This window comes from Acomys russatus, chromosome 5 (genome assembly GCF_903995435.1).
Source record: "Acomys russatus chromosome 5, mAcoRus1.1, whole genome shotgun sequence".
NCBI classification, from domain to species: domain Eukaryota; kingdom Metazoa; phylum Chordata; class Mammalia; order Rodentia; family Muridae; genus Acomys; species Acomys russatus.
The window spans coordinates 9,277,087-9,290,068 of record NC_067141.1 but is presented as its reverse complement, the minus strand read 5'-3'; the positions used below and the strand labels follow the sequence as shown (position 1 = coordinate 9,290,068).

Sequence of the window (12,982 nt, the reverse complement as noted above, 5' to 3'; positions counted from 1 at the left end):
TCAGGAACCTTGCCTTCTAGGGTTGAGCAGATGGGCAGAGCTTTTGCCTGAGGACTGAAGTTCAGATCCCACTTAAAAATCTGGGTATGCATGGCCACGAGGAATCCCAGAGCAAAATGGCTAGAAAGTCAGCCAGCCCTGAGTTCAATGGAGAGACCCTGCCTCAGTGAATAAGGAAGAAAGTGATTGAGGAAAACTCCTGATGTTATCTTGGGTGCGCGCACGCACGCACGCACACATGCGCGCACACACACACACACATACCACCTAATGGAAGTGCTCACTGAGGATGTTTATGTTTAGCAGTGATCTCAGCGGTAGGACAGGTGTGATCGCCACGCTTCTAAGAGTAAGCCTCCTTTAATTCTGGCTCTTCGGGGATTTCTTTGTGAGGTCACACTTGGCCTTTCCTTCTGTGTAGCAATCATGTGTTGTCTCCTGATAGCTTTCCTAGTTCTTAAAACTTTTAACAATCCTAACCCTAGGTAACTTTAAAATTTCAAACCAGGTTTCTGTCTCTGAGTGCTGGCCAGACGACGCTTTCCAGAGAGCGATGGCTCAGAGCCAAGCAGCTGGAGTCCTCCAGGAAGAACCGGCTTCAGCAGCACCAGAGCGTCAACGGGAACGAGCTGTAGAGCTCCGAGCCTGAGGAGAGCAGCAGGCAGCAGCTGCGTGCTGTGCTGTCCAGATTACTTTATACCACATTGTTTTATAGATACTTTGTACCCCAAAAAATGACTTTTCCTGAAATCAAGTCTGGTGAAACCTAAAGTTTATATGATTCTGTAAGGGCTTTTACCTTACTGGTTTTATGGAGTTTTGGAGTTTGTTTTATAATTAGTTATGATGTACAAACGTGTATTTGATATTAAAGGTTTAATAATGATAATGTTGCTGATCATACCATTTCCTTAGCCACAGCCACATCTTAGGCCAGCTTCTTCTGAAAGGTTGTGGAGGAGCTGTGTGCGTTCAGAGTGCGTCTGAGTGTGTTGAGTTCGGGATGTACTTACCACTGATTCATGTGACCTCGTGCCACGTCTCTTCCTCTTATCTTCCGTTAACAGCCTGCATACTAGGCTTTTCACAGACTAGAACTACCTCCAAAGACTTCTGGGGTAGAGTTGCCAATTGATTTTGCCAAGTCATTTAAAAAAAAAAAAAATCACTGTGATCACTATTTTGTTTTCGTTAAGGACACTCAGAACACAAGAGTCTTTTAATGGAATAAACGCAGCTTTGTGAAGATGGCTACATTGTCCTTAACTTTCCTCATGTCCTGCATTTGGGAACTATTTTAAAGGACTGTGAAGGGAATAGAGCCTTCATGGGACCTTGTTCAAACAAACAAACAAACAACGCTATTTAAATAGTAAGCTTTGAGGGGGAGAATGTTTTCTTTATGGTGCTGTGTATTGAACCCTGGCCTCTTACACATGCTAGACACGGGTTAGCACTGGACTACATCCCCAGCCTGCGGGCAGTGGGGACTTTTAATCATTTTCCTTGTTGTTTAGCTGATTTGATAAATGTACTGGATTTTGATCTTTTAATGTTTATCAGTTTCTAAGTGTGTTAGATATGTAACACCATTTGCTAGTGCATTGAAGGCCCGTACAGTTATTTTGATGTGTATTTTCAAATGAACAAAAATGTTAGTACTTAAAATTTGCAGGTTAGTATAGTGTGATGGTGATTGTGGCATCGAGACTCTACAGGAAGATTAGAACTTTGCTGTTAACCTGTTATATATGAAGATGAATCCAGCTGGAAACACAGGAATGCACTGGCCCCTGACTTTTCGTCTGCTAAGGAGGCTTGCACTGACATTGCTAACCAAGGAAAGAGCGTCAGTCAACCTTGGTAAGTTAAAGGGTTAGCCTAAGGAAGGGGATACAAACTACTAGTTGCTCAGCTTTCTTTTCCTAACCTCAAATCTATTTTTTATAAGCTAATGTAAATATTGTTCATATTAGAATTCTAACTGGTTTTCATTTTTATAACTGGTAGACAAGATCTTCCTTGAACCTTTGAAAATAAAATGGTCACATAGATTTTTGGAAATGCATTTTCTTTGTCCTAGAACAAAGTTTGTGGTTTGTCTTGTCAAATTGTCCCAGTGTAAACTGTAACTCACCAAAGAGCAGTCACAGTTTTGCTTGGTCTTGCAGAAAAGCTCCCTTGAGTAACCCTGGCCAGTAAATAAACCCACATTACTACTACCGAGGACCGTTTTTCGTGAGTTAAAAGCACAGACGACGTCTACACAAGTCGAACTGGGAGAGGCTGGAATCTTCAGCCTTTTGAGGCACTGCCTCTCCCATGCCTCCTCCACACATGACTGTTTGTAGCTCTGTGTTAAGGCAAGATGTTAACCTAACCAGACACCTGTGTGTCTCTTTGGGAATAACCATTGTTTTAATTCCTGTTGTCAAATCTCTTCATGGTTCATTTCTGTGGAAACCCAAACATGCATTATATTTTGCCACTTGACCTTGGGTTAATACTCAATTATTCTGAAGACCCTAAAGAAAAAAAGTGGGAAAAACCAGACTGGAGCATTCAGTTTTTAATGTTTGGGATTTAAAATACAGTTTACATTTTTAAATTATAAGAACACCATAATTGAAAAAAGTTCAAAACAAGTGTTTGGTTATAGCAAACTTACCATTTAGAGTTCTTTGAAATCACTCTATTAAATACTATACAAGAAATTCTCATACACATGGATGCTTTAAATTACAGTGGTACTTTAATAGTCACAAGACTTGACACTTGTAATAAATAACAAAAGCGGAATGCTTATCAGTTTCAACAGACATAATGTTAAGCTGAGAGTCGGTTACCCAGAGTAAGGCTCTAAAGGATGCCCGAGACCGTGCTGGGATGTGCCGTACAGCTCTCTTACTCTGCGTTACAGGAGAGGCCAGTGTTCTTGGTGGTCAGTTACTGCATTAGCCAGCACGTTAGCTATGTTTTCCTGGTTCTTGAACCCACAAGAGCTGTTCAGTGTCCCCCTTGAAAGAGTTAAAACGTGACCTTTCTTTTAGAGATTCCTACAGTCAATATACATGATTTTATGTTACTGCAGCAGGTGTACTTTATGACAGGCAAGCCTGTATTTGTTTAGGAATTTTAGAGAGGAAAAAAATATGGGGAGAAACTGGGATCAAATGAAAATACTTTGTTTCACCATTGTTAGTTCTCAACTTCATAGAGAATGGTAAAGCCGGCAATACTACTTTAAAAAAAAAAATTAGATACTTCTGCACACTAGTATCACTTTATAGTCACTAAACCATAAATGTCTAATTTCCCTTACAGAGGCAGTGTAAAGGAGTGAGCTGACAGAGCAGAAAAACACTGATCCCTCAGATAGTGTCCACAGTCTACCTCACAGTCCATCTCCCTGCTCCAAACACCAGCCTCGCTTCCTTCCTGCACCTCTGAGTGAGATGAGCAAACCACCCTAGTAGATTAGCTTCTCTGCCGTCTAGTCTAGGGTGACAGCTGTGGTCCTGACTTACACATCTGGAAATCTGTTCACGTTCAGACTCCTTGTAAAAATAATCTCCAGTAAACATAATCTGAAATCCCTAAACTCAGTACATGTTAAAACAGCCTGATAGTTGAAAACTTCATTTTCAGTTTTTAAATAGAAGTCATAGGATTGTAACTAAAATCTAAATCTGGATTATTCTTGTCTGGCATTGTGTAAACATATTTTTCAGTTCATTTTGCTGAGTTTCATTAACCACTTCAGGTTCAGCTGGACTCTTCTGAACTTTGGCAACTGCCAAGTTTATCCCGTGGGTCAGCCCAGCCTGGGTAATACTAGCAACTTGGACCATGGAGCTACGGATCTTTGCAAAGGGAGAGACTGCTCTGCTGCTGCTCTCTGAAGAAGGAGTTACACAAAGCCCTGCCTCAAGCTCCAGCAGGCTAGACCCGGAGCTGGGGGTCTTCTGAGGGGCCACGGCATTAACTGGCTCAGCTGACAAAAGCTGTGGGCCTGTCACAGAGCAGGAGACACTTAGCTGAGACGGTCGAGGAGGCATCTCTCCCACTGATTCTGACTGGCTTTCTTCGTTAGAAATGTGATTCGTCTTTTGGGTTCCTTCCTCACTATTCTGCGATACAGACCTGGTCTCTGACAGCTCAATCACTTTGTTCTGTGCATCCTGCACAAATCGGTGGCAGTACACATCCACAGGCTTGGCAAAGCCAGTCAGTACACATAGGTTGTCGGCAGAAGGACTTTTCTTCAAGGGAGACTCCTGGCCTTTTCCAAACCCACTCCCAGGACCAGCAGTAGCCTCTGCGGGAGCATGAATGCTGATGTCGGTGCTGCTGGCAGACTGGGACCGACTGCCTAACCTAGGTGCTGAAGCAATGATGCCACAGCTCGGGAGAATGTAATCTACTGGCCCTGTACTCTCTAAGGAACTGGCTAGCTGCTTGTCTTCCTCTGACTTGGAATTTGTGAGGAATTCGTCAGAGTGGTAGGAGTCGTTATCTGAAGACATGTCCCCGTCAGACTCGCCCTGGACCTTGGTACTCATTACTCCTGAGTTTTCCATGGTCTCCAGACTACTATCTGACTTCCAAAGATTGACTTTTAAGTTTGGTTTTAGAAAGTTAACTTTCATTTCAGGCTTTGTAAAGTTTCCTAATTTTCGTAGGTTGCCAATGTTCACATTGGATTTGGTCTGCTTTACTTTTTGATTTAGAGATGAAAACTTGCTCATTAAAAAACTTTTCCCCTGGGCCAGAGAGCCTTGGTGTTGAGATCTGATACCAATGATGTCTTCATGAGGCTTACTGCTTTTCCTGTAAGTTAGAAGAAAAATAAAAAGGTTAACTTCTTCTATAATCATAATACACAATCTTGGATTTATACATGGAATCCAAAATACCTATATTTTAGAATATAGATATTCCAAATATGCCTATTTGGAATCCGAAAATACTTATGTAACAACTAAAGTGGAAATGCTTTGTATTTAGGCCAGACTTCCTGAAAGCAAGGTGTGGCTAACTGATAAGATAATCGGAGTTGGATGGTGTTTTCATCAGAAATGTAACTCAAACTTTCTAGCAGCTACAAAAAAAAAAAGTGGAATTAAAGTTTTGCATGTCATATACAAAATAGTACACCTCATCATAGATATATAAAAAGATTTGTATCTCGGTCTTCTTTAAAACAGTCAGTGTGCACTATTACAGCATAACTGAACTGTTCTGACAATCACAAGTCTTAACACATGCTCCGTGCAGTGGCTCTAACCACTGATGCAGAGAGCTTGCTGGCTGTAATCGGAACCTGCAGGAATATACTCTGTATCAGTTACAATTTTTTCTTAAAGATCTGAGGTATTCAATATAGTTAATCTGTGTTCTCTCCTTTGTCATCAAATATCTGTGTGCACATCTGCACAGGGCCACATGCCACAGGAGCACTGCAGGAAGAACAAGTTCCTGGAGTGTTGTCACCGGGCAGAGGACACTCTCCTACCCCAGTGGAGCAGGAGCAGGAGCCTGGCCATTGCTTAGGAGAAGGGAAAGTCCACACTAAATGTGAAATGATCTGTTGGCAGGAATTAAGTGTTTAAGATGCTAGTTCCTCTGCATACCAGTGGCACGGTGGGATGCGTTCTCTGGTCACTTTTAAGAGCTGAAATAGCATCACCTGTGGCCAGAGCAGACAGGACTTTCTTTCAGGTACTGTGAGCCACGTTTCCTCACAACTTTTGCGTGCACTACTTAGCAAGTGAAGTGCTCGTGGTTTGCACTAAGCACATCTGGCTATTGAAATGTGTTGTCATTTGAGAAAATAAAAGCCTGGGTGGTTAAAGAACTCCAGACTGAGGATGAGGTCTGTAAGGTGCTATAGAGTTAAGGCTCCTCTTCTAAGGAAATCAACCGAGCACGAGAAGCAAACTGTTCCGTGGTTGGATTCGAAAGTTGTGTGCTTTACCGTTAGTTAACTCTGTGTGACCCTTCTGACGGCCGTTCTCATTGTAGAGGTAACAAGACAGAAGGACCAGGCCACAGAGTCTTCAGTCAGCACAGTGGCTGGCCTCATCGTCCCTACATGCTAGGGCTGAGGCAGGAGTAAGACTCTGAAGCTAGACTGGGCTATTAGTGAGATCCTGTCTCACCACAAAACAGGGCTTTTAGCTAGGTTGGTAGAGGCTTGCCAGCATGCATGCAACCATGGACCCAGTCTCCAGCACAGCGCAGATGGCGTCCGGTGGCACAGGTTCGTAATGCCAGACTCAAATGCGGTTTAAATTGCATGTGCTGTATGGATGTGCGTCTTAAGAACAGTAATGTCAGCACACTCAAACAGTGTAGAGTTTTGTTGTGTAGCTGGTCTTTTTTTTTTTTTTTTTTTTTAACTCTGGGCTTTCCCTGTTTTAGGACAGGCTCTCTCTACCCAGTCTGGCCTCCCAGATGCTGTGGTTCCAGATGTGCACTGCCTGACCTGGCTCTGAGTGATGTCCCCACTCTCGCCACTGACCTGTCGAGTCTCTTCTCAATGATAGGGACATCCAGTCCCGTGGCTTGCTTGGTGATCTGTAGCATCTCTGCGATGCACTGCAGAGTATCTGAAACCCAAACACAACAGCTCTTAGCAGATTCCTCCAGGCACAAGAAAACACCAGCCCGAATCCAATGTGTGGCCACGGGATTTAAATACTAGTTTATTACCTTTAGCTTAGAGAAAACTGTTATTTGCTCGCTATCCTCCACTTTACTAATTCAACATGTTCTAAGTGATGACTTTAACAGAAGACTCGAGAGCAATAGAGCTCAAAAGACAGCAGCTAAACATTTGTTAGAACTCACTGTGCTGGACGCCGGGGCAGCACCCACAGACAAGGAGTCGGCCCTGTTTGCTGCTAACACTACAACTCAGTACTGCACAGATCCTTGCCGACTACACCTTCCATTCAAACAACAGGAACAGGGATATCTCAGAGCACAATCCTCCTGAGCCATCTTCCTAGAAACCAGCTCTCCCGCACAGTGTCCCACACAATGGGCTTATAACAGACACAACGCTTTTACTAAAAGATCTCCGAGTAATCTCACCTTTCCCATCTTCTTCAGGACTGCGTGGTGCGGCTCTCAGTGTGTGGAAGTAGCCACTTGCTTCGTTACACCGGTAGTGCAGGCGCATGCAGGAGAACTTTGGTTTGCCAAAAAGAGTAGGCTCAGGACCTAACGGAAACGAGTTATGTTCAAAGGTGCTTTTCTCACAACATTCTCACACGACATTTATAATCTAAACAGAAATAAGATATAAGCGCGTGTCCATTTGTGAAAATGCTTTTATAGCATGTGTTAATCATGGGTTTCGCCATGACAGTTCACACATGTACATATCCCCCGCCATCCAGAGACCCCGAGGTTATATGCCCCCTGTTCTCCTATGAACATGTGATTTAATGAGGCCACAAGAACACTTCTTCAGTCATAACTGTTTCAGCTTTTTGGTCCCTGGACTTTATTTTCATGAGGCACATCACTGGTCTCTAAAGAAGAGACAGGAAGTGCACCATCACAGATGGCTTGGAGAACCCTGGCCTGTGGCTTAAGTCATGTGCTAGCATTTACCTATTTCTATTTTCTCCAGGTCTTCTAGGCTTAGTCGTTGGTACTGGTTTACTTTATCAACTTCATCATCGTAACTAGGGAAAGGGAGTGAAAAGGAGGTTAAAAACTAAATGTCTCAGCCTTAGTGCCAAAGCTTAGGTGCAATGTAACAAGCTACCACATGCAGCACACATTCTAGAACAAAGTGAAACATAAGAACTATAAAATAAGAATAACAGCCCAGGGCTGGAGAGATGGCTCAGAGGTTAAGAGCATTGACTGTTCTTCCAAAGGTCCTGAGTTCAATTCCCAGCAACCACACGGTGGCTCACAATAGTCTATAATGTGATCTGATGCCCTCTTCTGGAGTTCAGGCACATGTGCAGGCATACAAAATAAATAAATCTTAAAAAAAAAAAAAAAAAGTAATAGCCCAGCACTCAGGGGGGAGAAACAGGTGGACTTCTCTGAGTTCCAGGCCAGGTAGGGGTACATAATGGGGAGACCCTAGCTGGGTGCAGTGGTACCCGCCTGTAGCCCCAATACTCGGGAGGCAGAGGCATCCAGCCTGGTTTACAAAGTGAGTCCAGGACAACCAAGGCTACACAGGGAAACCCTCTCTTGAGGGGGGAAAAAAAGAGAGAGAGAGACTGTCTGGGAATGGTGGGGGTGGTGGAAAGTAAAATTTAAGATAACAACTAATGGAAATGTTTACAAAAAGAAATCAATTACAAGGCAAAAAAATTTCAGTTTTATAAACACAAAATGAAAACAAACCTAATTAAAATTAAAGTAGCACACACACATTAAAACACCTTAGTTAAGGAATAATACAACAGATGGGTTTGATACCCCAAACCAAGGAAGAAAACAGTCGTAGGTCTGTGCCATAGGCATGTGGAATGACAGGAAAATGGCAGCTCAAAGCAAGCAGAAAATAAAGGGGGCATTTACTCAGGAAATACGCATTGAAGCTGCATCCTGGGCAGCTCAAGGAACAAGCACTTCAGCTTTGGTACTGGCACAGATAATTGCCTTTTTGGAGATGGTGCTAACCACCAAAGTCACATACATAATTGATCATATGCTTGTAACCAAGGAGACGCTGAAAGTCACATAATCATATGCTTGTAACCATGGAGACACTGACGTGTGCACATGCGCACACACAAGCTGTACATCTGCAGAGCTGCATCATCCCGTGGCAAAAAGCGACAAGGAATTCAGTGTCTAACAATGGGGGAAAATACAGTAAGACAAGCCATGATACATGGCCACTCATAAAAAGAAAATTATGTGTGCACAGGGCCCAGGCTTTGATGAACTCCAAGTAATACTAAGCTCAAACAGTGATAAATAACTCAAATTTTCAAAGATGATTATTTTAAAGGCTCAATGAGATTTTTGTATATACATGAAGACAAAAAATGTTAAGAATTTTCAAAAGCAAATATTTTCCAAAAACAAACTGAAAGCTTTAAATCAATGGCGACTTACTAGGCCACGTAGTAGGCGGAGTTAGAAAGCAGCAGCAGCACGTCCACCTCCCTGTGAGCAGCGTCAGTGAGGCTGGCAGACACGACACCCGAGAAATTATTTACATCCACATATTTTTTTTTTCAAGCATATTCCTACTATGACAAAAGGTTGCCCAGGGGAACAAATGAAAATGAAATAGTTTTACTTCTGAAGTTAAATTTAATACAAAGGCAATCTATCTATTTGAGGGGAAAAAAAAAAATCTTAAACATCTTTCCCCACCCCCACCTTTGAGGTGGGAGCAGATCTGGGTAAAGGAGAGCCAGAGCCGAAGGGAGGTCTGTTCAGGCATGACCAGCAGGGGGAGCAGTCTTCAAAGGAAAAAAACGATAATGGGGGGGGAGGAGGGGGAGCAGTCTTCAAAGGAAAAAACGATAATGGGGGGGGGGGAGGAAAAAAAAATGGACGGTGACAGAGAGGCGGTTACGGGAAGAAGAAAGAAAACGTGACACCCAGAAGGAGAAATCATATGTTCGCCAGGGTTCAGAATAGCATGCTAGACACTGAGGGGATTTTTTGCACTACTAGAAAACAGCTATTCTGGAATAGTCTCAGATAAATTCAACAGTTGTGAATGTGAAGCAAGGCAAGCCACACTCCGCTTTTCTCACTATAGATTTCACTTGGCTTTCAAGGAATGAGTAAGCACTGCCTTCAGGCCATTTTGTTACATTCTCCACTCCAAATACCAAAGCATTAGAATTCAGGTGAGTGTTGAACCATCAAACCAAGACTATAGTAAAATGCACATTTTGAGAATTTCTGACATGGAAATGGCCAAGGACTGAAATATTCAAACAACCGACAAGCAGGCATAATATAAACTGAAATGAACATTTTAACCCAATATCTAATCTGGCATGAGTAGCCTTTCCAGCCAAGTTGATAAAAATGCATTCTGATGGCTGATCGTCGGGTTTCACGTCAAGAAATTCCTGCCTTAGGATCTCAAACCTATCTGCTAGCTCTTATTATCAAAGCAGTAGCAAAAAACGAACAACTCAAATAGGAAATAGCAATTGGAGGTGAAATTTAAGCCACTAATTTGCCTGAGGATGAGGTCATTGTTAGAGGGTCCTGCAGAGAAGAGCAGGTTTACCAACACCGTCACCTCGGGTTTTCTGCATCAGTACCATCTTGTTGCAGCCTAAATTGATCAGTTTGAATTGAAATTAATTCCTCAATGTTCCCCTACATTGAAGACATCAATGAATCAACTAACACAGTAGCATCTAATAAACCACGACCTGATTCTGGCAGCCAATATCTGAGTAAGAGAACACCACAAAATCAGAGATCCTGGTGGCTTAGCAGAAAATGACGCAGAATAATACACTAAATGGAACTGAGCTTTTTGCACGGATACTTACTGCATTCTGAAAACTGCTGCTTGAGCCGAGCCACGTCACAAAAATTACATCACGACACAATTTTTACACGAAAAAAAAATCTAATTACAGTGTCACTTCCATCCTGGCTGCCTATTCTAGAGTATTTACATCAGTCAAAAACATCATGTCCTTATCTAAAAGCATTTGGCACGAAACAAGCGGTCGAATGTTGTCGGCCTTTTTTCCCCTCCCACCCCATTTTTACTGCAGTCTTAGGTGCAGTAAATAATCCCCCCTGCCCATATACCCACCCCCTACCCTTTAAAAAAAAGAAAAAGCACATTTGATACGAACAAGAAAAAAAACAAAAACCCTTATGTATAATTCCCCCCCACCCCCAGCATTGCAGCTCCTAGCTGCTGCCCTAATCATTCTTGTTTTCCCGCCACTGTGGCAAACCTTCCTTCCACACTATAAAAACAAAAATTGCCAAAACCACATGCAGCCCAACGACGGAGACAATGGTCGCATAAAAGGCGCTGTCTTCCGGGGACATTAACATCAGGCTTTGGAAAAGAAGTAATTTACAGGAAAAATACAGCCCCACAGGTACTTTAACCATAAGTCCTGCAAAAAGGAGGAAAATCTTAAAAGTCATGGCGAGAACGCCATCAGACTTGGGCTCCGCAGCGTTGGCTGGGGGAGCGCGAGGCGCAGGGGGCGGCTGCCTGTGCGAGCGCGGCATCCTCGGTCTGCACCGCACCTCGCGCCTGCAGAGAATGGCGCTGCGAAGCCTTCGCCAGTCACGCCCACTTCCGCTGCGGCTGGCTGCCAATGCGCGTGCGCATTGCATCTTGCGCATCCCGCGGCACCCTCCACCGAGAATATAGACCCCGGCCCGTGGAGGTGGGGAGGGAGGGCTTCTGGCTTACGCCTTTACCGCAGTCTGGCGGACAGAGAGTTTCCGCGTGGTTGCTGCTGCCGCGCTCCTGCTGCCCAGCAAAAACCCTGCGGAGGGTAGCTGTGCCGGGCGCAGTCGGCAGCCGCGGTTTCGGCAGGTGCTCAGGGACCTGTCTGCAGCTCTCCTAGTTCCTTTCGAACCTAAGCCTCTTTCCAGTCACTAAAGCCTGTTCTGTGGCAACTGAGGCGGCAGGAGTGCAGGCTGGAAGGATACAGTCCAGGAGAGCTGCCTCTGTCCCGTGCCTGCAGGGATGGACTGTGAGGCCGGCCGAGCGCTGCGTTGCCGCAATGCGCACCTGCCGCGGCACGCGCTGGACAATTCCTACGGCCGCTTCTGGCCTCTCCTGCATAAGGCTCTGGTAAACTGCTTTCCAGACAGTTTTTCGTTACCGATACTGCAGTGAATGCGGCAAAATCTAATGCGCTGCCGAAACAGTTCTTAGGATTATACAAAACTACAGTATTTTTAAAATAACACAACAGCATAGAGAATAAGACATCAAATATTTATGTAACAACAATCCACTCCTGCATTTGCTCCCTGTCTTACTCCCTACACCCTAGTCCTAGCCCTGGTCTTGAAAAAAAATTATTCCAGTTCAGGGACAAAAAGACAAAAGGATTGACAAATAGTACCACCAGAAAAGATACTTCCCCGCAAGTCTCAAGACTCGGGTTCCATCCAAACCAAATCGTTCACGCAGGCAAAATTGTGTCTGAGCAAGGGCGCTTGTGTGTACACGTACACACACACACATACACACGATGCATTTTTGGTGTTATCACTGTGTAGATAAATCAGGCTGCTCTCAAAATCACTTAGATCTGCCTGCCTCTGCCTTTCAGTGTTGGGACTAAAGAGTATGCCAGCACACCTGGCCTAAATAGATTTAAAAAAAAAAAAAAGACAATTGAAAAAACAGGTAAGGGAGCAGGGCGTGGTGGCTCACACCTTTAATCCCAGCACTTGGGAGGCAGAGGTAGGTGGATCTCTGTGAAGCCGAGCCTAGTCTGGTCTACATAGTGAGTTCCTGGACAGCCAGGGTGACACAGAGAAACTATGCCTTGGGGTGGGGGGGGGGAGGACTACCGAAGCATACACTACAAATAGGTGAACTGTGTCCTTTATAAATTATGTATCAATACAATTATCCTAGGACCGGGGCGATGGCTCGGTAAAATGCTTGTTGCACAAACATACAGACCTGAATTCAGATTTCCAGCATCCACATGCTCGGAACCCTAGCACTTCAGGTGGGGGTTGGGAGAGACGGGAGAAAGGCTCTTGGTGGCCAGCTAGTCTAGCCATAATTGCAAGTGACAAGTTCAGTAAGAAACATTGTCTCAAGGGAGCAAGCCAGCTGCTGAGATGACTGGGGTTAAAAAAAAAAAAAAAAGGTACCTGCTACATATCTAAGCTCAAAGCCTAGGTCCATGTGATGGGAGGAACTGGCTCCCTGAGTTGTACTCTGATGATATGCACACTACGGTTGTGTATATACACACTGACACACAATAAAATTTTAGAAGGCAGGGCAGTGGTGGCACAT

General features: G+C 44.1%; 2 protein-coding genes across 2 annotated transcripts in view; one reads left to right on the top strand and one right to left on the bottom strand.

Annotated features, from left to right (window-relative positions):
* The window catches only part of Mcmbp (minichromosome maintenance complex binding protein), a 47,555-nt gene extending 46,896 nt beyond the window's left edge, over window positions 1-659 (top strand). Inside the window, exon 16 of the mRNA XM_051145402.1 lies at window positions 509-659. Within this exon, the coding sequence (XP_051001359.1) occupies window positions 509-635 (127 nt within the window). The 3' untranslated portion in view covers window positions 636-659. The remainder of the gene's footprint in view (window positions 1-508) is intronic.
* Window positions 660-3,262: 2,603 nt separating this feature from the next.
* Inpp5f (inositol polyphosphate-5-phosphatase F) overlaps window positions 3,263-12,982 on the bottom strand; it is a 93,430-nt gene continuing 83,710 nt past the window's right edge. Inside the window, exons 16-20 of the mRNA XM_051145401.1 lie at window positions 9,100-9,171; window positions 7,624-7,697; window positions 7,099-7,227; window positions 6,524-6,611; window positions 3,263-4,830 (exon numbers count right to left, since the gene is read on the bottom strand). Of these exons, the coding sequence (XP_051001358.1) occupies window positions 3,684-4,830; window positions 6,524-6,611; window positions 7,099-7,227; window positions 7,624-7,697; window positions 9,100-9,171 (1,510 nt within the window). The 3' untranslated portion in view covers window positions 3,263-3,683. The remainder of the gene's footprint in view (window positions 4,831-6,523; window positions 6,612-7,098; window positions 7,228-7,623; window positions 7,698-9,099; window positions 9,172-12,982) is intronic.